At 40.8% G+C, this 23,780-nt stretch overlaps 2 protein-coding genes across 3 annotated transcripts in view; one reads left to right on the forward strand and one right to left on the reverse strand.

Moving 5' to 3' along the window:
- The window catches only part of PLG (plasminogen), a 51,280-nt gene extending 37,931 nt beyond the window's left edge, over positions 1–13,349 (reverse strand). For both annotated transcript variants that reach the window (XM_061624297.1, XM_061624296.1), the window contains exons 1-3: positions 13,240–13,349; positions 5,282–5,417; positions 4,603–4,709 (exon numbers count right to left, since the gene is read on the reverse strand). In XM_061624297.1, the coding sequence (XP_061480281.1) occupies positions 4,603–4,709; positions 5,282–5,417; positions 13,240–13,288 (292 nt within the window). In that variant the 5' untranslated portion in view covers positions 13,289–13,349. The remainder of the gene's footprint in view (positions 1–4,602; positions 4,710–5,281; positions 5,418–13,239) is intronic.
- Positions 13,350–15,334: 1,985 nt separating this feature from the next.
- The window catches only part of MAP3K4 (mitogen-activated protein kinase kinase kinase 4), a 115,873-nt gene continuing 107,427 nt past the window's right edge, over positions 15,335–23,780 (forward strand). Inside the window, exon 1 of the mRNA XM_061624314.1 lies at positions 15,335–15,418. The gene's annotated coding sequence lies outside the window, so the exon portion shown is untranslated. The remainder of the gene's footprint in view (positions 15,419–23,780) is intronic.

Consider the following 23,780-nt stretch of genomic DNA (forward strand, 5'->3'; position numbering starts at 1 on the left):
GTGAGTGTGAGTAGTTGTGTGTAGTTGTGTGGTATGAGTGTGGTGCCTGTTACAGTTTCTCTATTTTGCAAATGTGCCCACAAGCCCAAAAGGTTGGCAACTCCTTGGCATACGTGTTTGCTATGAACATGTACTATGCTGGACAAAACTGCACAACCATTTTCTTTAGCTGTGTTCTAAGGATGGGGGAGAAATTCAATGAGGTTCACACTTAAAGCCAAATGTCACAAATCTGCACTTTCAGAAACAACATGAGAACCAAAAGAACGACATCCTTTGAAATTTGCACTTATCTGAATTTCGCTATGCAGTTCTCCAAGTAATGTTTATAAAAGTGCAACTGTTAGGGGAAAGTGTGCACAAACTGAATGTATTGGTGAGAATAACATACAAAAATGCATTATATTAGGATCTATGTCTTGCAAAAATGTGTACCTTAGTCAAAACTACATATAAAAATGTATTTAGTAGGAGAAGTTTGCACTTCAATGCTGAGGATTTAAAAAAAATATCACAAACTGCTGCAGAAACACGGAGAACTGAATTTAAGATTGGACAGATCTTTCCATCCCTACTGAGTTCACAGCATGTCTTCTCCACTCTCAGTGCTGTTTCCTAGAAAATAAGGAATGCACGCACTGCAATCCAGGTGAAGTTATTATTATTATTAAATTTGCACAGACCCTCCATCTGACTGCCCACTGAAGCAGTTGTCAAGAAAGGCCAGCTCATGCAAGACATTACCTTCTTGACATGAATCAGAGCTGCTGGTTCAAAAATGGAAATGTGGGCAGATACAGCCAGAACAATTCCCACAACTGTGGCAACAGAAGTTACAGGCTTTGGTGGCAGCTGTACCACCTCAGGTTCTCTATACAATTGCAGAGGCAGTGATGGACAGATCATGCAGAAAATAACACATTTTGTGTGTGAACAAGGAGGCAGCACCACTGTGTTGGGCTTCCACCATTTCTCGTAATAAGTAGCAGTGCTTACCCTATGTTATGACATCATGACATTATGCATTTTCCCAGGCTCCATTCCATATCATTGGATACTGCTTACTGGGTGGGGAAATGTACAACATCATAACGCCATGTTAGTTCCAAATGGAAAGCTCCCAGACTGGCTGTTTATGAAACATTCTTCCTGATGTGTTTGCACAGAACTTATATGACATTGGGCTGCTCCAGCTTGGTGGTTGTTTTGTGGGTGTATTTTACAACATATCGTTAACACAACAATAGTGCATTAGTCGTGGATGTATACTGGAGTGTCCACACAATATTCTGCTGTATTAATTGATCTGCAATGCTTCCCCAATGTTACCACATTATTGCCATTGGAGGGCATTCTTTTACTGTAACAAAAACAAACAAGTCCTGGAATGTTTGTAGTGTAAAAAGTACAGGATTTCAGCAAAAAGCTACAGGACATGCACTGACTAGAAATGAAGGAGTATACCCACCTTGAAACTTTTGGAGGGGCAAACAGTATTGAAGCAGTACTGAGCACAAATCATCATGAATGCACAATAAAAAGGATGTCTGGAGGGACCCATTGTCAGCTAGTGGTTGTCATTCCACACTTCCCAGTGCAATTTTCCATTGTTTTTCTTACATGACTTTTTGTGGCTAGAAAAGTGGCCAGATAATGGCACTAGAAAGTGTGGAATAACCAACCCCCCTTTTTTTGCCAATAAACAGGCAGTCTGGAAGTGCCCCCATAATGTAGGAACATCCAGAGAAACGGGCTTTGTAGTATTGGGGTGTTGGTGTGCGGGAAGCTCTGTCATCACAGAAATAAATCAACAACTAAGAGTCCTTTTGTAAATAGGAAACACCAATTCACATTGGGACATGACAGAGCTTCTCTTCAGTTACTGCAGTCATCACCACAAGACTCTGCAGCATGTTAAGGGAATTAATAAACAAATATAATGTATTCAGTGCCAACAGTCTGCCAGATGCTAATTAGTGCAGACATTAACATTTTTCTGAATTTGATTCAACAGAAATTTGTCCTGTATGAAAGGGTGCATGCAAAACTGTCTGTTGATTTTGCTAAACAATTGCTAACCACAGGGAAATGGGGTAAATAAAATACCCAACAACAAAGTTGTTTTTGTTTCCAATTAGGTACATCAATAAATAAAACCCTGGTTGATGACATTTGTCAGGAGATAGGGGGAGTGTGATCCTGCTCATTCTCCTTGATCTCTCTGCAGTTTTCAATTACGTTTACCATGGTATCCTTCTTCTTTTTTTTTTTTTTTACAATAATTTTTATTCAAATTTTCATAAAACATACAAAACAAAATCATAAAACATTCAAAGACAAAAAACAAAACAAAACAAAAATGATTAAACAAAAAAAATAAAATGTTGACTTCCCATTTGTCACATATCAAATCAGTTATAGGTCTACAATATATAACAATCCTGTCTCTTAAATCATATTATAAAATCACTTTCCTCCAGTAGTTATCTTAATTAATCATCAAATCTCATAAACATTACTCTATTCTTTCCACAAAAAGTCAAAGAGAGGTTTCAATTCTTTAAGAAATATATCTATCAATTTTTCTCCAAATAAGCATGTCGATTAATCCATCTCGGTAATAATAATAATAATCTTATTGTCATAACCATAGTCCAAATAAACATATCGATTAATCCATCTCATCAAAATCTGTTAGGTCCAATAATTTCAATAGCCATTATTCCATTATCCATATTAATTCCATCTTCCATCTTCAATAGTCCTGTTAAGTCCAGTAATTTCAGTGTCCAATCTTCCATTATCAGTATTCCATAATAATCTTGCTGTCATAGCCATAGTCATATAATAAGAGTCTGATGGGAATTTCCTCTATCCCAAATATTTTCTTGCCATCAATTCTGAATAAGTTGCTGAAATATTGTTGTAAAGTCATATCTGTGTTCTTCTTTTTTACAAAATGCACTGGCTCATCTCTTGAGAGTTTTTCCATTGTCACATGGCTGCAGTTAATTCCATAGATTTTCTCTATATCAAGCTCCATCACGTCATTCCAGTCCAGAAGATTATCCAAGCCATTGATAACTTTATCTCTAATATCTTCATTAATTTCTTCAGAGATAACGTTAAATTCCAAACAGTAGATTTTATTTCTAATATCCATAAACTCCAGATCTTTTTCCAATTCCACATTTGTTCCAATCTCCAGGGCTTGTATCTTCCCTTTATTTTTTCTTTTCTCATCTCTGATCTCATTCTCCTCTCTCACAGGATCCCCTATTTCTTTAAGCTCCTGCGTCATTTTGCTCAGTTCCATTTTCAGCTCCTTACTGCCCTGTCGCAGGGTTTGTTTCGTTATCTCAATCTCATCCATTATTTTCTGAAACATAATTACTTCCAGATTCTCAGCCACTTTCTTGACTGCCATTTTTAAAACCACGAAAACAAAACAAAACAAAAATAAAGAAGAACCACTTTTTATTTCAGCAACAATTGGGTTAATATTCCAGGCTTGATGACATCACAGTATAAACAGAGCAGCCTGCCTTATCTCTCTATGTTCAAGAACACAAAACAAATTTAGTTCCCAGCATCAAAACAGTTAGTGGCGTCGTGAAGAAGCAGATTCGTCAAAATAAAATAGACCAAAAAGAGAATAGTCCCAGACGATATAATGTTCCTCGGAATAGAAATCCCTCTTCTGTTTATATCTTTAGAATGCACTTCCAGGACAGCTTTTTGCAATAGAAACAGAGATAAGCTGTTAATTTCGTGAATAACAGAGAAGAGTTATAGCTCACCCAGAAGTTCTTTAAAGCTGATTCATTTGACAAATCTCTTTTTGCTGCAACAATTTAAACCAAGTAAAAAAAATAATAGAAAGAAGGGTGCTTGCCTGTTAGTCCGTTTTCTCTTTGAAGAAAAGATAAACGTATCGCATTAATCAGATAGAGCTTGTTCGGAAGTCCGTCCGGCATTGCTGGCTGGACCTTTTCTCATAAATTAATGAAATCCAGTCCTCCCAACAAAAAAAGGCTTTTGAGGTTGATCTCTACGTTTCTCCCTGCCCGGGAGAAATTTCATCAGTCAAAAAAAAATGTTCTGACTGATTTATATCTGAATAAGCTTCTTTTGAGGCGGGAGCCCGTCTCAAATGCAGGCACAAGCGAAGTCACCCTTCCCGGAAGTGAGAATTGTTGCAGTTTCATGGTTGCTTCAAAGATGTTGGTTTAAACTGAAATATTTTTTGGTTGACATAAGGAAGAGTCTTTGGTTACCTTGCAGTGAGCAGGATGGTCTGTTTTTTAATTGTACCCATTTCCACTTGGAGCTTCACTGGTTACATTGTTTCAATTAAAGTGTTTCCTCAAATGCTTTGGTGTCCTTCATTTCCTAACATGACAAGCAACACTTTTTACAGAATGACCTTGGAATCCTTTTCTCCTCAGAATAATGTTATTTTAACAAAACAAAACAAAAAACACCTGTCACATATACAGTATTTCAAATGGCTTTTGCTGGCAATCATGTGAGATAGTGTGAATAGCTGACATTGCATAAGGAGATAGAGAGGACACAACATCCAAAACTATATGCACTTACTTCTTTTTTCAAAGAGAATTGCACCTGCCCTTCTGAACACAACAGCTGTTTTTGTGTTGTCAGCCAATGTAATGCATTGCTGATCTTTGACGGTAAATATAAAAGACCTGTTGAAATGGCAAGATGTGTGTGAGCGAGGCATTAATTCAGTCAAAATGATTATTGTCAAGATGATTGTCTTATCCATCTTAGATTGTTATGATTGCACTCATTAAAAGGCATTTGTAAGAAATTACATCAAGGCTACTATTACAGTATTATGAAACACAGTGACCTGGTTTCCATGTCACATTAAACCATGGTTAAATAAAATATGGTTTCATGTGAACAAGCAGCATGCTGGGGCACACTGCTGAAATTACTCTTGCTGGGCTGCTAGAAAACAAACCATGGTCTGGATTGTTGTGTCATCTGAAGCTGGGCTTGTGGTCTGTTTCTCTCCAATGCCTGGAGGGACCACATTTGCTACCCCTGTGCTAACCACTGATGGGCAACTTCAAGGCCCCTACTCTGTCTTCTTAGGGTTCTTTATATTTAAACCAGACTTGGAGTGGACAGCCCTTCAGATAGAGGACTGTCCTCTGTAAAGTAGTCTTAATGGCTAAGAAACACTTGAAATCATAATCGATCATTAGGACATTCTGGCATCCTTGACAGGGTGCAGCAGCAGCAGCATTACCTGCAAGTAAATGTTCTTTCAGCTTCACATTTCTCAGCACATTCTTCTTTATTGAGGGTCCTATAGAACTGGTTTTGTTGACCAAGGATCCATGCACCATCTGTCCTTACATAGTCATCGTTTAGATCTCCTTGAACTAAAAGAAAATTAGCGAGGAAATGAGATTAAAAAGTGAAAATGCTGCAATTAATAAAAAACACAATTTTCTCTGTAGCACTGGCCAATAATATTCCTTATTTAGCTTTTATAAGGGTTGTGCATGGAAGCATGTACAATGTGGAAAGCTCACCACAAAGTGACTTTTCTGGGCAATTTTGATGTGGTGAGGCACATGCTGGGACTGTCACAATCCATCTCAGCCCCCATTGGGATCAGGGCCGGCTCCAGGCATGCAGGGGCCCTTGGGCATCAGCTTGCCCTGGCCCCCTGGTGGGTGGGTGAGTGTGCGTATGCATATGCACGTGCGCTGCCCCCCCCGCACCCCCCACAACCCCCCTTACCTGTCTGGGCATTAGCATTGCCCTTAATGAAGGTCTGTTTTAGCATTGCCCTTAATGAAGATGGCTGCCGTGGCTTCCCTAAAGGGAATGAAGCCTCCGCTGCCATCTTTGTTGATGGCACACGTGCGTGCTACTCACACACATCTCTGCCATCAACTAAGATGGCGGCAGCGGCTTCAGCACCTTAGGGAAGCTGCGGCCGACATTGTCATTAAGGGCAATGCTAAAAAGCCGACTGACAGGTAAGTGGGGGTGTGGGGGGGCGTGGATCATGTGTGGGGGGGTGGAGGGCCCCTTAGGGGCCCCTCAGGGACTCCTGTAGTTCCGGGGCCCTCGAGCCAGTGCCCAACCTGACCGCCCTTTAGAACTGGCCCTGATTAGGATGACCAATTACACGTTGCCAAAAATGAGGACACAAGTCTGCATATGCTAATTTATTTGTATAGATGCAAATTTAGAAATAATTGCTACAATTTAAATAAAAATACAGCATATCTCATCATAGTGGGGGTGACCAAGTAACCTGGTGCCTGCCCAGTCCACTGTTCAGTTGCTTTAAACCAGATTTGGATTGGACAGCCATTCAAAGATAGGACTCTTTCAAACAAAGGGTAGTATTCTGGCAACTCTTCAAATAGAAGACTGCCCTCTGTAAAGTAAAACTACATCTTGGGATGCTACATCTTAGGATTTTGATATTACAAAGATTGCCTCTTTATCATGTGAATTTCTCAGGATATAATGTATTAGCACTGTGAGTGTCCTCATTCACATTCCACAGGGCTGGCTCCAAAGGGCAGCCAGGTGGGGCCCTGGCTGAGGGCCCCTGGGGCTATAGGGGCCCCTGAGGGGCCCCTCCACTCCCCTTCCACGATTCATGGCAGGATTGCTGCTGCAGATCACACAGCAAGAGCTTCAGAGCCCCCGCCATTCCCTCACTCAACCTACCTTTCTCGGCTGGGTTGTGTAGCTGTGTCCACAGCGCTGCCCTTAACCAAGATGGTAGCCAAGGTTTCCCTAAGGGGCTGAAGCCTCTGCCACCATCTTGGCTGATGGAACACATGGCAGAGGCTTCAGCTCCTTAGGTAAACCTTGGTGCTGCATGCACAGCTGCACAACACAGCCAAGAAAGGTAGGTTGAGCGAGGGAATGGCAGGGGCTCCGAAGCTCTTGCTGTGCAATCCACAGCAGCTATCCTGACGCAAATCGTGGAAGGGGAGCGCCAGGGCCCAAGGCAGGCTTGTGCCCAAGGACCCCGGCATATCTGGGGCCAGCCCTGACAGTCCAGTTCATTAGTTGATTTTTTGGGTGGGGAAACTTGCCACATAATAACTTAATGTCACACATTTTGCCTTCCTAACAGTGCCAACATTACCATGAGGTAGCCTGCCTCAGGCAGCAGGTGTTTGGTCTCATTTTAAAAGGCAGTAAAATGATCTATTACTTCGTTTATTGCTAAATTTTTACCACTATGAGGGTGCAATTTGATTTTTTTTTTTTTTTGCTGCAAAAACCAAAATGGGAGAAAAGCTGAGGAGGCTGTGCCTATGCATTGACCATAACTATATACTTTGGGCCTTGATCCAGGGGTAAGGGAAGATTACAAGGAAGAACAGAGTCCAGTTCATTCTGTAGGAATCATAGTAATCTTACTGGAAGTAGTAACCCTACTTATATTGGCCACAGCAATTTTAGCTGCTATTACAATAGTAAATCTGAACATATGTGTGCCCAGCAGGGTCCCTATGTCTCCAGCATCCTACAAGCCAATTAATATGAAACGGGAGTGTGTTAGTCACTGAGAAGAGTCTTCTAACATGCTTTCTTGTCCTTTCCTGCTGATTGGAAAAAAACAGAGTGAAAAGAAGTGAGTCAGCCACTGAGAAGACTTTTCAATAGTTAACACTCCCCCCCCCATGCTTATTGGTTCCTAGTGACATCTGTTGTTGTGGGAGAAGATATTAATAAGGATCTCATTCTCAACCCAGCAACAAAAAAATGGTGGTGATGGTTGTGGCTATCATTAAGGGACCTTGCACTTCTGAATTTGCCACTATGTTACGGATGTGTGCACAACACACACATTTTGATTGAGTATCTATTCATTTCTTTCTTAGATTTCTAGCCAGGTTCCTGGTCAAAGCCCTTGATGCAATTTACAATTATCATACAAAAACATCTTCAAACTGAAGATTTAGCAATTATATAACAAAAAACATTCCATCAGTTCAGCTTAATTCCAGAACAACAAATACCCATGATAAGTACACTATCTCCAACATTTTGTGAAAGGCGAGCAGTGGCTATGTCTGTCGGAATATATTGGTAGAAACTGTCATGGAAAGCTCAGAGGACACTTAAGAACATCATGAGAAGAACCATGCTGGATCAGGCTGAAGTCCAGCATCCTGTTCTCATAGTGCCAACCAGAAGCCCATAGGAAGCTCACATGCAAGACCTGAGTTCAACAACACTTCTCCCAAACAGTCGTGAACCTAGACAATAACTTTTTTTCTCTCTTAAACAAGAACATAGCAACAAAAAGAGAATCCCAACTCTGTTCAGATAGAACTAAGTCCAGTGCCGTCTAGTGACTAAACCATGTAATGACACTATCCACACAGAAATACTGTCTTTTTCTGATGCCATAGACTTTTAACTCTTACAGCCCCCTATAATTTATTCTAATTCTGCAGAGCAACTGCAGACCTTACTAGAATGCATCTGTTTTAAAAAGACTTAGCATATAGCCTAGCATTTTAATAATCTTCATGGATTGATTTATTATTTATTTATTTAGGGAATTAATCTTCTAGTGTCTACACATTAAAATGTTAATCTACTGAAAATGCTTTGCTGCTCTGTACAATTCAGCTGCAAGAAAGCTTTCAGTGAGAGGTGGTTGGCTACTGAATGCAGAAACAGTGTCCTTTGCATAATGGAATATTTTGATTGTGGTTTTGAGCTTTGAAAGAAAGAAAGAAAGAAAGAAAGAAAGAAAGAAAGAAAGAAAGAAAGAAAGAAAGAAAGAAAGAAAGAAAGAAAGAAAGAGTGTATATTAGGATCTATGCGTGATCAGGTTAAAAGATCTCAAATAAGAAAATAAGGGCTAAAAAATTCATCTGAAACTTACTGGCAGTCTTGTGTTAGGCTGCAATCCTAACACCATTTACTGGGGAGAAAGCCCCATTGAATTCAGTGAAGCTTACATTTAAGTAGACATGATTAGGATTGCAGTCTTAGACTGATCATTACTCTTAACTCTATCCAGCAGCTCTTATAGATATTCAGTATTTGCTGAGTCGAGACCAAACAGTTGCAAGATACATGCTAGTAATTTTTGTGTACAGATTTATAGAATCAGGTCCAAAGTCCAGTGAAATCTTTCCACTAGCAGAAATGGCTTTCGCATCAAGGCCACTCTGGCCAGATTTTCAAGAGTGTTGTGTGGTTGCAGCTCTCTGTGGATATAAGCAGGATTTGGGCATGCTCAGCACATCAGAAACATTCAGCCATCGTCATCATTATTGTATTTATTGCCTGCCATTCATCAGTAGGTCCCAGATCAGGTTAAAGAAATTTAAAATACAGTATTAAAAACAGTTAAAACACATTTTCATCAAATCAAGGCTATAGATCTACCAACTAAGCCATTAAGGATTTATTTCCTAGCAAAATGCCCACCAGATGGTGGAATGTGTATAAGATCATGGCCATTAAGAAGGGTTGTAATTGAAAGGAGGTGGTGGTGAGCAGCGGCGTCACTAGCAGGAGTGCGGGGGGGTGCGGACCTCCGGCGCGCGCCCTCCTAAGGGCATGGACAGGGGTGGCTGGTCTCTCCAGGCTGGTGATCTCTCCCAGTGATTAAATCCTGGAGTCTGGACCCTGAGGCCCTGCCCCATGGGAGATCATCCAAACCGCTGGCGCCCTTCCCTCACGCGGCACCTCCGATGACGTCTAAGCGCATGTGCCGTGCTGCACAGGCCGGGCAGGCAGCTCAGCTCTCCACTGGCCCTCAGCGGCATCTGCCTGTCCCGCTTCTTCCTGGACCTGGTGCCGTCCACAGCCTAGGGGCGGGGACGGGCGGCTCTGGTGTCACCCCCTCCATGGTGTCACCCGGGTGTGGCCCGCACCTGCTGCACCTGGCTGGTGACGCCCCTGGTGGTGAGCACTACTACCTACCAGATCCAGTTTCACATGCTGTCAAGCTTTGTCCTACCTTTCTTTCCCCTTAGCCCCTGTTCCCAGGATTCTTTGAGGGAAGCTAAGACTGTTTAAAGTGGAATGATAGTGGAATAATTGTGCCATGTCAATGTGGCCCCAGGATGACATATTCTGATGTACAAACGTTCCAACTTCCAAGGGTTCCAACAGCAAAAGAAACACAATTTCCCTATGTAGTTCCTAGGTGAAAAAGGCATCTGGGGGGGAATTCTTTCTCAGATGAAAGGCTGCAGATTCTCCAAATACAGTCTGATAACTTTTACATTCTCTTAGCTTTCCAGCCTCACTGTTCAGCCCAGGAGTGGGGAACCACACATCCAGGGACTGTTTGTGGCTATCCAGTCCCTGGGATCCAGACCACACCCCTCACCAGCCCTGCTGCATGCCTTCCTTGGGTGCTTTTGCCTGCCTAGACTGTGGCCACATTCACATCATACATTTATTCCATTATTTTCCCACTTTAAACAGTCATGGCTTCCCCCAAATAATCCTGGGAAACAATGATGGCTGTGGGGCAGTGGAATCTGCTCAGAGTTTTAGTCTCTACTTTCAAGGAGCTGTCCAAAGTTGGACTGCTCCTTTAAAGTTTGGACTAAAACCTGGAGCAGATTCTACTGCCCCACTGACATGGAGCCATCAGCTGCCACTGCTGGGAAATGTCTGCTGAGAGTTGTTAGGAATCTCCTATTCTCCTCAGAGAGCTACAGTTCTCAGTGTGGTTTAACAATCAATCCCTCTTTCAAGGGAACTCTGGGAATTGCAGCTCTGTGAGGGAAACAGGAGTCTCCTAACAACTCCCAACACCCTTCACAAATGACACTTCCCAGGATTCTTTGGGGGAAGCCATGCCTGTTTCAAGTGGAGTAAATATATTGTTGTTTCTGTGTCCTTGAACTGTGGTGATCAGGGGTGTAGTTGTCCGGGGTCACAGGGAGCCATAGACCCCATATGCTTTGGAGAACAGGGTCCCAGCAGGGTCCCCATGTCTCCAGTGTCCTACAAGCCAATCAGCATGAAAGGGGAGCATGTTAGCCACTGAGAAGAGTCACCTTTTTTTTTTTTTGCTGCACACGGCAGCCATTTTGTACTGTCACCCACTGCACTTTTATGAAGATATGAGTCCCAGCACCTCAATTTTTTTTTACCTTTATGGGAGCTTTCTGAACAATGTGGGATGGGGCATGAGGGCTGCAAGGGAAGCTGTGGACAGGAAACTTTCCATGGCTTTCCTTTAGTTAACATATCTTAGAATCCAAGCCAGATTTAGAAAGATAGCAACATAGGAAGCTGCCTTAAACTGCATGAGACCATTGGTCCATCTAGCTTGGTATTGTCCATACCAATGGTTTCCATACTTTTTCCCCTACAGACCACCTGAAAATTGCTGGTTTTAATGGTGGATCACTTAATGATTTTCAGCCTTTTGTAGCTATTGTGCTGTGCTAGATTTTGTATTGTTTTAAATTGTATTTTATTGCTTCTTTTGCTCTGTTGTATTTTATTGTATTACAAACTGAATTCTATGGAACAAAAAATGGTGGGCCATGAGAATGACTGCTGGTAGTCCACGGAACACAGTTTGGAAACCCCTGGTCTACAATTAATAGACATGGCTCTCCAGGATTTCAGCAGGAGTCTCTCCCAGCCCTATCTGGTGGTGCCAGAAATGGAACAGGAAACTTTTCCATACAAAGCAAATGCTCTACCACTGAAGTACGGTCATTCCTCCCTCCCCCAGCAACCCCTCACACCCTGTGCCACATTGTTCAGGAGGGTCCTCTTACACTCTGAAGATCTGCTTATCCAAGCCATAGTTTGCAAAACATACACTATATTTAAATGTTTGCCACTCTGTTTTTCTGAGGGTAATTCATCATTCATCCAATAAAGAGCTACAAATTTTGAGATTTCTTTTCCACAGAGGGTTTCACATTTAAGAGCATTTAGTGATACCACGTTGTTTCATTGTTGAAATCTGTACAACCAAAAGGTATTATGATTATTATTTGTATCTAATCTTTGTTCCATGATGGAGGTCAGGGGCTATACATGGGATTCTATGATGGTCTTCTGACCAGGCAATGGTCAAATCCAGATCTTCTTAAATTGCTACATCATGTGCCTTTGGACCATGATCTGGAATCCCCTTATCAATTTTTGGTGATAATGGACTTCAGGATCTGAGCTTGACTCTAGATATCAGGTTGTGATTGGTCAAACAATGAAACCTTTGCACATCCTGCCTCCTAGTGGAGTGTGGGAAGAAGCAGCTCCTTGTGGTTGTTAAGATGGCTGCTGAGTTACTACAGTTAGAGCTAGAGTAGCCAACGTGGTGCCCTCCAGATGATGTTGGACTCCAGTTTCTATCAGCCCCAGCCAGTAAGTCCAATGGTCAGGGACGATAGAAGTTGTAGCCCAATAGCATCTGAAGAGCACCACACTGACTACCTTTGAGTTAGATTCTCCACTTCTCAGCTATGTTATTTCCAAAAGCAAATAGTTTGGGTTTCCTTCAAAGAAACTGCTAACTGTCTATTGAAGGAAACTAGCAAGCACCTCTGAAACTCCATCATATCAATATGAAACATATGCAGCTTGTCACTATGTCTACTTTTGCCTATTATGCCAACATAACTCTTGCAAGAGAATGGTCTGATGTGACTTGAAGCAGTTCTATGGCTGAAAGTAAATATTTCTGGCCCTGTAAGCTGCCTGGGAGGAAGACTGTCTGAAGGAACCCTGCCCTGAGCTATTTGGAGGAAGAGAATGGAGCATATTCATATCATAACTAAAAGGACCTAACCAAAATACAGCATAGCCCGAGAAATGTTTCATAGGACAGACTAATGTGTATCTTCTTCCTTACGTAATTAAGCATTGTTATATAGATCACAATTTGCAAACCCAAATACATGATGTTTGGCAAATTTCAATATAAAATATCCCAGTTTACATTAAATGTGGCCACAAAATTCCTAAGCCAATATTGTTTAGCACCATAGTCCTTAGAGCTGTACAGCATTCAGAAAATCAGATGTCATTACAGAATAAAAGATTTGAAAAATTATCTAGGACTCAACATTAAATATGTAAGGACACTACAAACTCTTATGTGGGCTCAGCCTATTTCAGGTCTAGAAGATAAATCCATTGTATGTTAATTTAACAAGCTACTGCTGAAAGCCTTGTCCACAATCTTTGTTCCTTTAAAAAGCAATGTAAAAACATCCTTACCTGAGTAGAGAAATAAAAGTAACACAAAGATATATTTGCAAGATCCCATTTTGGGACAGGCAGGTTGTGTGCTGAAAGCTCTGTCTCTCAATGGACAAAGTTTTATTGACTCAGCTCGGATTTAGACAATCATCAAGCAAACAAGATAGCCAAACACAGTTAAACATTCTCTTGGTGCCGTGGGCCTCTTTTCCTGCTCAAAATGTTCAAACATAACCTTGAATTCAAGATCTTACAAAATAATGTTTATATGTTTGATCAGATGTTGAGAAAAGATGGAAGACCTTTCCCAGCATAAATGCAAGAGAGTTTTTGCTCTGAAATTCTTGATCTTCTTTTAGTCAATTAAAGGATGGAACAGCATCATGGAATGTCTCTAGATTACAACCCCCTCAAAAGCAACAAGAACCAACAGCCCATGTGTTATCTGTGAATTCAGCTCCAAGGCATGCACAGTTCAGTTAGGGTCTATTCTGGCAACTGATTCAACATGTAGCAGCCAGGGAGAAAGCCTAGATCAGGCTGGCTTCCAACTGGGTTCTGCTGGATGTGTATGCATATGAAAGCTACATGATAAATATGGCTTTTGGTACACCACCACCAAGCACCTTGATGTGCATTAACAAACTCCAAAAGCAAAATTCAGCATATAGTAGCAGATGAGCAGAGCTAGCTGGAAGTCAGCAGAATCTAGGCCTTTTCTACTGAAGCCACATGTATAAAACTGATTACTTCAGCTCTCTTCATACAGTAACATTTCTTATGCAGGCAGAGTCCCAACCATGATGAAGCACATGCTTATGCGGACAACAGTAATGTATGAATCATTAATATCTGCTACATATGTGGGCTATTGGTAAACAAGAGGTACAAAAAGATATGAACTGAAGTTCTGTTAGGACAGTGATGGGGAACTTGTGGTCTTCTAGATACTGTTGACTACAACTCCCATAATCCCTGACTATTGGCCATCCTGGCTGAGACTGATGGGCATTGGAGCCCCAAAACATCTGGTTCCTCACCCCTGGACTAAGGCTAAAGCTCCCAAATTCCTGGTATTTAGCTACATGCCTTAGGAAAGCTTATTTGCTTAATTACTTTCAGTCAGCCCTGCCAAAGATCAGTGGTATTTTAGGTATTCTCTTACTCTAATTTTATCAATAGATGTTCACCCATTTGGTCCTGAAAGAAAACATGATAGTTTTCCATCCAACCATTCACTTGAATCTTCTTAATAATAAAACACTGGATCTTCATACACTATTGTAACTTTGAACTCAGTCTACCAGTTCACAAGATGGGACTTGGTACATTTTATTGGCAGCATTGTAACATTGACGTTGTAAAAGAACTGGTTAACATCTTTGTTCCCCTTTCTTGGTGCTTGTGTCTTTTGTGTAAATTATGCTCATTTTCACCTGGAGCTGTAAACAGCTCCCAACATTTGAGGAATGCTTTGGTTTGTAAATAGGAAAGGGGGGTTATTTTTCACTTCTGGTGTCTCATGTCTAAATTCCACCCCCACCCACTTCTGAGACAATGTTGATCTAGTCATGTTTGCCCTCTTTTGTTTGATATCCTCTGAGGGTTGCCGAAAGGAGGATATTTATCTGAGGTAAATCAGCGATGGGATACATTGGTTAGTACAATGGTTAAAATATAATCAGCTGCAGAGCACCTTTTAAACAGTAGTCAAAGTTGAAGAGTGCTTGCTGTAAGACAAAAAACTCGAGGGACCATAATCTAACTTCTTAAATGATTGTCCTAGTTGGCTAATGCATTTATGTACATTATTTCTTTCATCTGATATCCCAAAATGCTGGGGTAAGTCCCAAGATGACAGCCACAAAATCATGCACAAACAAAACCTCCTTGAGGACAAAGTTCATGCATTTCATAGGTGCTTTCCCCAGATACGGAGCAGCAGTGATAACAGATGCAGGGAAAGAACTGAGCATAGGCCAGACTTGGAAAAGTCCATTGAGCAGAGAGAGCTATACGCAAATAGGAGTGCAAAAGCACTGGATTAGCCCAAGGGCTGGTTTGGAAACTGAAATTTGACATTTTAAAATTTAATTGCAGCTATAAAGGCAGAGTAGTCAGGAGGCTGAGAATACTGTTGCACTTGAGGAAAACAAAAGATCTTCATTCTAGTGAGATAACTGAAAATTGCCTAAAGGTAGGAAAGATAAAATTATGCATCACTTTAGAAGACAAAACTGTTCTTGATGTGGAGGGTTGATTTGTAGATGTTTCTATAACTGTTGGTGTAATCGTGCTTTCTGGATTGGGAAATTAATGAAGTTGTACATTTTGATTTATAAACTTGGTTTTTTAGGACCTACAGGGCTGGCCCTAAGACATTTTGCTGCTTGAGATAGAGCAGGAAATGGTCACACACACAGTCAAGGTGCATAGTACCAAAGGCCAGCCATGTTATTCTGGCCCTGAGGCAGAAAACCCCACAAATACCTTTATGCCTCCCTGGCAGTAAAAATGCCACAATGATAAATTAAATTGCTATTTGCTGCCCTTTCTTGATGCTCAAAATCAGCTACCTGAAACAGCTACCTCACTCTACCTAATGGGAGGGCCTGCCTTGAGTATATACTAAAAAATATGACTATGTAGTTTTGAGAGTTCTCCTGTTCTATCACTTCATTCTCCCTCTTTTCTGTACTATATTATTATTATTATTATTATTATTCAACATTTTTACTAAGCTGAAGTCTGATCATATGCATCACTGGACTGATAGAGCAATCTAAATCTCTATTAGGCTGGGCTGAGGATTTGGTGGAGGTGTCCCTCCTTCCATCTTTGCTGACTAAGCCAGCCTCCTGTCAAGTGCCAGTGGTCTTGCTGTTTATTGGATCCAAGCCAGTTTCACTGCCGTCACACAGTGGCAATGGGCCCATTCCCCCCCCCACCTTCTGCCATGGCCACCATGCATGAGCAGGACTGCCAGTCCGCAAAGCCCTAGTAGCGGAGAGAGGACTGTTGATTTGCCTCAGTCATGAGAGCTGTTTTTTGGAACGAAAGAGAGACTTTACATTAATTTTGATACGCAATGTTGGTTGCTTCCTCTCTTTCCCAACCTTGTGTGATAAATGATGACCTTTGCTGGTTCAAGTATGTAGAAGAAAGCCTTTACAATCTGCAATTGAAATTCAAAAGATGTAAGGAAAAGAGAATGAATGTGTTTAATGGTTCATTTGTGTTGAGGTCTGCCACTTACAGCTGAAATAGCACCATTACCCACTTGATGTATTATAAATCAGAACAAAGAAAGCCATTTTCACTTGACCTTTTGTTTTCCAGCTTTGATTGCTGACCAATCTTGCTGATCTTATTCAATTCTATGCAATGGAAAGAAATGCCATCCAACTCAAATTAAGTTGCTGAAAGAGCATAAACAGAAACAAAACATTTGGGTTATACTTTGTTACTAAGTGCCCAGCATTTTGGGTCCTCCCCAGTCATACAATAGTGGAAGGTCACGAGAAAGATTTTTTAAAAAATTATGGCTGTTGTGTGTGTGATTAATAATAATATGTGAGCTAATAATTTATGAGTAATGTTTGCATCATATCCTTCAGAGTACACAAGTGACAGACTGGCATTTGTTGCTAGAATAATTACTCTTTTGGGTAAATGCAGGGCATGTAACAACAAGAAAGTACATGTGGTCTGTTCTTGCAGTCTTCTTACTAGAGAAACAGAGCATCCAAAAGGTGGGGGCGGGCTGTTAATTAAGAGGAGAAGGAGAAGGAGAAATCTTTACATATTAAACATTTACATTATAAGGAGAAGGCTAGGCTAGACCTTATCTCTGTGACCTTTAGGCTGCAATCTGAAACATGCTTATGTCATGGAAGAAAATCACATTGAATTCCATGGAGCTTCCTTCTGAATAGACATGCACAGGATTGCTTTGTTAGTTTTCCATGTGCAGGAAGAATTTGCTATGGGGAAGAACTATGTCACAAGATCCTCCCAACTGCAGTTTGAAGCGATATATCTCAGGAAGAAATTACACCACCTCATCTACGATTTCTATGCACCATGCCTGAATCTGATCTGACAGATATGGAAAGAATGGGACAAAAATATTTTAAAACATATATTATATTATATTAATTATATCTATTAAATTATACCTATTAAATTATATCTATTAAATTATACCTATTAAATTATATCTATTAAATTATACCTATTATATCTATTAAATTATACCTATTATATCTATTAAATTATACCTATTATATCTATTAAATTATACCTATTATATCTATTAAATTATACCTATTATATATACTAAATTATACCTATTATATATACTAAATTATACCTATTATATATACTAAATTATACCTATTATATATACTAAATTATACCTATTATATATACTAAATTATACCTATTATATATACTAAATTATACCTATTATATATACTAAATTATATCTATTATATATACTAAATTATATCTATTATATATACTAAATTATATCTATTATATATATTAAATTATATCTATTATATATATTAAATTATATCTATTATATATATTAAATTATATCTATTATATATATTAAATTATATCTATTATATTAAATTATATCTATTATATTATATTATATCTATTATATTATATTATATCTATTATATTATATCATATTATATTATATCATATTATATTATATCATATCATATTATATCATATCATATCATATCATATCATATCATATCATATCATATCATATTATATTATATTATATTATATAATATTATATTATATTATATAATATTATATTATATAATATTATATTATATATTATATTATATTATTATATTATATTATATTATATTATATTATATTATATTAAAACAACATCATCTTGATATTTTCCTTTAATTCATTCTTAGATATTTTTTGCAACTGAGATAAAAAGTCAGAATGAATCTCCCCACCAAATGTAGAATTAGAAATAAGATGCAGGACTAATGTATTCTCCCTACCCCCCCCCTTTATCAGAATCTGATGATGAGACTATTTCATATCACTTCATGGGAAGACTGGACCTAACGTGTATCTCAGTTTGTTAACATATCTTGTTCCATGTAATTTAACAGCAATTGCATCTCGATAAGAGACAACCACAATTTATGTTTAAGCCATTACATATCACTCCTTCTTTCCTGGTGTTATCAGTAGACACCGACCAACTAGGGCAAAGGGAGCACTGCCCACCACCCTCAGTCTGCCCTCAGCCAGCCCCCACAACTGTTTCCATACTTACAGCTAGACCAGTGGGTGGCACTGCCTGTTACTTTCCTTCTTCTAAGTCTCTGTGTTGCCCTTGTGGAACCAGCAGGGAGGAGGATGGGGACAAAAGTAGAATTAGTTGCCTCCAGCTGTCACTGGCTCTGGCTCCACCTACCTTTGGTCTCCCTGCCTTCCACAATGCCAGTCTTAATAGGCACTATCCACCACTAGATATCATGGGGAGATGCCTAGCAAGAGACAGGTGGGCATATTCAAAATATAAAATGTTTCTTTTTGAAGGGATGTAAGCATTTGGCAGATGAGGAAGAATGGAAACACAACCCAATCAGTTCCTTTAGAATTCTTCAGCCAACATGCCTGGCACTTTTCAATAAACAGAGTAGCCTTAAATGGTAGGCTATAATTAGGGACCAAAGCACACTGCAGTTGGCTCAGCTGCTCCTATGGTTTGGGTTTTCCTCTGATTTCTAGGTGTAGTCTCCCCCAGATGACTTTCTCTTGAAACCTAGCCATTCATCAAGGAACCAACAAGTTCCTTGGCCAATTCTCCACAATCTTGCCAAATGTTATACCTGCTATATAGGTGTCAAATCCCTTGTTAAGCTCCCCACCACTACTGCCAGGTGTTATAATCAATTGATCTTCAGGGTTTCCATGCAGGCAACTTCATATCCTGCCCACTTGGCTTGCGGGAAGTAGGGGAGATAAGGATCTGACCCACCAGCCAAATCCAATTACCCACCCGTTGCAATGGGTAGGAGTACTCACCATGTAACACAGCACTATAAAGATGTGAATTTCCTAGTCTGTGCCAGTGGCAGGCAATCATATGCAGAAGCTCACAATGTGATTCTGCTGTGTCATATGATGAGCTCTCCTAGATCAGAGATGGGGTGGGGAGCGTCAGTCCTGGGAGCTGAACATGGCTATCCAGGCCACTGGGACACTCCAAAGGCCACAGCCTTTCCTAGGCCACACCTCTCATCAGTCCTTCTCTGCACCTACTCAAGTGCTTTGCCTGGCTGGAATGTCCTTGAACTGCAATAATGTAAGCTTTATGTGCAAAGGTAAGAATCACGTGGCCGTGGCCGTGGTGAAGAAAGCCTGGTTTTCTGCTAGTAGAGGTGACCAGAATGGTACATAGGGTTCTACTGTGGTTGAACTATATATTTGTATAAAAGCATGATGATATTGGCAGTTCTGTTTTCAGATCCTTTCCTAATTGATTCCTATCATGGAAGTTATCACACACTGGGTCAACATTTTCATCAAGCTCTCTTTCTTGGTGAGTCACTACCAGTTCACATCCTATTTGTGTATATATGAAGTTGGGGGGGGGTTGCCACAGTGTTCGTAACTTTGCACTTGCTTGTAATGAACAGCATTTGACATTTTGACTGTCCATTTACTCCTACTCTTCCACTTTCTGTCTTCATGTTTATCCCATGACTGCTAAAGTTAGTCAGGAGTCTGTTTATTTTTAAAATGTGTATAACTGTTGAAACCTCTAGATGAGGGACTTTGTCAAAAGTTTTCTGAGAGTCCAAGTACACATTCTCCACTAGAGCACCGTGTCCACAAGCTGACACTTTCTAACTCTGAAAGGTTAGCTGGACAGGAACCATGCTGGTATGCTGCTGATTTTACTAGAGTTGCTGCAGAATTTTGCCCAAAATGGAGTTCTCTGCACTACCTGACCAACCTCAGCCTGCCCTTAGTCAGCCCCCACCATCCTGCCTTCTTACTTGCAGTACATCCAGTTCAGGGGGTGACACTGATCATCAGCTTCCTCCTCCTTAGTTTCTGTAGAACTCAGCAGGGAGGAGGATGGGACAAAACTAGAATTAGTTGGCTCTGTCTGTCATTGACTCTGGCTCTGCTTACTGTTGGCCACTGTCTTCCAGCCACCAGCCACCAATGACTACAGCTGGGTGGGGGATGATTAAAGGGTATCTTCGATATTTGCAAATGAATAGCTAGTGAGAAGGAAGGTTTCCGATGTGACACACAGTCAATAAGCTCAGGTGGGAAATGTTATCCTTCTGCAGGTGCATTTCATTCAGTATTTCAGGCAACCCAGATTTATATGTAACTGCTGCAGTAGTAGGAAAACATTGCCCAAAATGCAATACAAGCACTAGGGAGGGAAGAAAGGAAGAAAGGAAAGAGCCAATTAAACTTCAGGTAAATTGAAATATTTACCATTCTGGCTTGGCAAGATGATTTCTGGCAGAAAATCTACTTTATTCAGAAAGCCAAACCAAAGGAGAATCATTGGTTCCACCCATCCTTGAGACTACCTGTGAAGCTCACAATATTCAGTAGAGCAGCAAGTCTTCTTATTGCTACAGAGTAACACAGTTCCAGGACATATGAACTTTCAGTGCAGTGCACAATGGGTTGTATCCAACCTAATCATATTCAGAGCAGACCCACTGAAATCAGTGGACTTAAGCCAGTCATGTCCGTTGATTTCAATAGGTCTATTCTAGGTATGACTTACAGCACACCCCTTACCATGTCTACTCAGAAGTTATACCAGTTTCATCATAATGGTTTCTCTGGGGATGGCTAACCTTTTCTCTTTTTTGGCTCAAGGGCCACATTTACTTGTGCCAACCCTCCAGGGGCCACATACCAGCAGTAGGATGGCCATAAGTAGGTATGGCCACCCCACACTCTGGAATGTGTGCTCATACACACACAGACACCTCCCCAGGCCCCCCTTCCTCAGTGATCTCTGCAGATCAGCCGAGGAGGGAGTATTTTTCTTTCTCCACTCCTCAAATGAGCAATTGGATGTGAGGAGGGGCAATTTGCACCCTTATCAGGTTGTTGGGCTCCATCCACACCAGAGCTATTACTTTGCACCCCCCCCTTTTGGCTGCCACCTCCAAAATTGGGGGGGGGGCACCAGGGCTAAAAAAATTAGTTTGAGGAATTGGATTAGGTCTCCAAACCGCCCTAAAGAATCCTGGGAATTGTAGTTTGGTGAAAGTACTGACAATTCTCTATTAGAACTACAGTTTCCCTGGGCAAGAACTGAGCAGACTGTTAAACCAGTTTAAGTCTGTGGTGTAGGGAAGAGTCACCACAATGCAGGCAGTCAGGAGTCTCTTGAAGTTACTAATGGCAGTCACTTTCATGTGAAAGCCAGACTGGAACACTGAAGTCTGCAAACGGCAGACTTGCAGAGTTGGCAGGAGAGACTCCTGAGAGGAGTGGTTTGGCTGGCACCAGAACACAAGGCAACACTGAGTAGGATGTGTGCCAGTGAAGGCAAAATAGAGCTCTCTTATGCCAAGAAAATGTTCTCTTTCACAGAGCCATTTCAGTGGAATAGCTGCCTCACCACTGAAGATTTCTGTAAGACAGAATGTTATCAGTTATTATGTGTAGAAGCTGCCACACTCCCAATAACCAGCTTCCCTTAACTTAAAATGAGGGCTATCCCCCAGCCCAAATGGCACCCCGCACAAGCAGCATCTTTGGTGCCTCTCACTCCATTTGTTAAGAAAGACACAAGGACACTTTGACAATTACACAATAAAACATAGCTGAGAACATGTATTTATTTATTTATTTATTACATTTCTATCCCACCCTTCCTCCCAAAGGAGAAATGGGGGAAGGCACCCTTTTCAGTACTTGGGTCCCCAACCATTTAGGGCTTTGTACACTAGTCCTAACACTTTGAATTCAGTCTGGTAACTGACAGCCAGGTCAGTGCCCAGGACCAGTGACACATATTCTCATTGGGCTGTCCCACTCACCATCCTAGCAGCCACATTCTCTACAAACTACAGCTTCCAGGCTGTCTCCAAGGACAGCACAATGTACAGCACATTGAAGTAGTCCAGGTCAGAGGTCACTAGAACATGGGCAACCAGCTGGCAAAACAATCTAAGCTGGGATAAGCATTCCTAGCTAAAAAAGCCACTTGGGACTCGTGACAGATTGGAATCCAGGAGTACTTCCAGACTGGTCCTTCTGGGGCACTTTCATACCATACATTTACGCCACTATTATTCCAGTTTAAACAACCATGGCTTCCTCCAAAGAATCCTGGGAAGTGTAGTTTGTGAAGGGTGCTGAGAGTTAGGAACCTCCTATTCCCCTCATAGAGCTCCAGTTCCCAGGGAAGAGGGGCTGACTGTTAAACCATTCTGGGAATTTCAGTTCTGTGAGGAGAATGAATTGGAAACAGACTGCCTTCAAGTCAATTCTGACTTATGGTGACCCTGTGAATAGAATTTTTCATGGTAAGCAGTATTCAGAGGTGGTTTACCATTGCCTTCCTCTAAGGCTGAGAGGCAGTGACTGGGCCAGGGTCACCCAGTGAGCTTCATGGCTGTGTGGGGATTTGAACCATGGTCTCCCAGGTCGTAATCCAACATTGTAACCACTGCGCCACACTGGCTCTCTGTGAGGAGAATAGGAATCTCCTAACAACTCTCTCTCCACAAACTACCCTTCCCAGGATTCTTTGAGGGAAGCAATGACTGTTTAAAGAGGAACAATAGTGGAATAAATGTATGGTCTAAATGCCACCTAAGATGTCTGAAGAAAACTTAGTTCTATGAAAGTCTGCATGTCTCCACAAGATTATACTGAAATGTGGAATATTCTTGGTGTTTAGTGAAAAGTGAACCTACACACAAGACTTGAAATATTTCACTGCAAACATTATTTTCCTCTTTTGCCTCTGAAAACAAATCCAGAAAATTTAATATTGTGTTAATGTATGGTTGAAACTGTTCAGTCTTGTGATGCTCAGTTATTTTATGGTACAATATCACTCACAAGCATACCAGCAGGGACTGCTTTAAAACAAGCATGAAAACAAATGTACAACATGTTAACACAATGCAGGTTAGTGTTGCCAGCTTTACGAGCAAGCGGGAACTGTTTGTACTGTTTATTTCAGCTGTTCAGTGGATCGCTGTATGGTTTTATTATGTACATCACTAGAGAATTTTATGTTTAAGTAGCCTATAAATCTTTTAAAATAAATAACATACATATATACCCCACAGCCCAGGATGGCCAAGCCCGAAGATCATACCTGTTGTAATTTATTAAAAGACTTTATGATTTACAACAACATGAATGGGATTCCCAGGCAGCCTGTACATATCCTGGTCCTGCACAGACCCACTTAAGTTCTCATATGCATTGACACATGCATAATGTAACCTATGTACTATACAGATCTACCCGCCTCCCCAAAAACCCAAACAAAACGTAGG

This window comes from Rhineura floridana, chromosome 4, assembly GCF_030035675.1.
Source record: "Rhineura floridana isolate rRhiFlo1 chromosome 4, rRhiFlo1.hap2, whole genome shotgun sequence".
Taxonomy (NCBI): domain Eukaryota; kingdom Metazoa; phylum Chordata; class Lepidosauria; order Squamata; family Rhineuridae; genus Rhineura; species Rhineura floridana.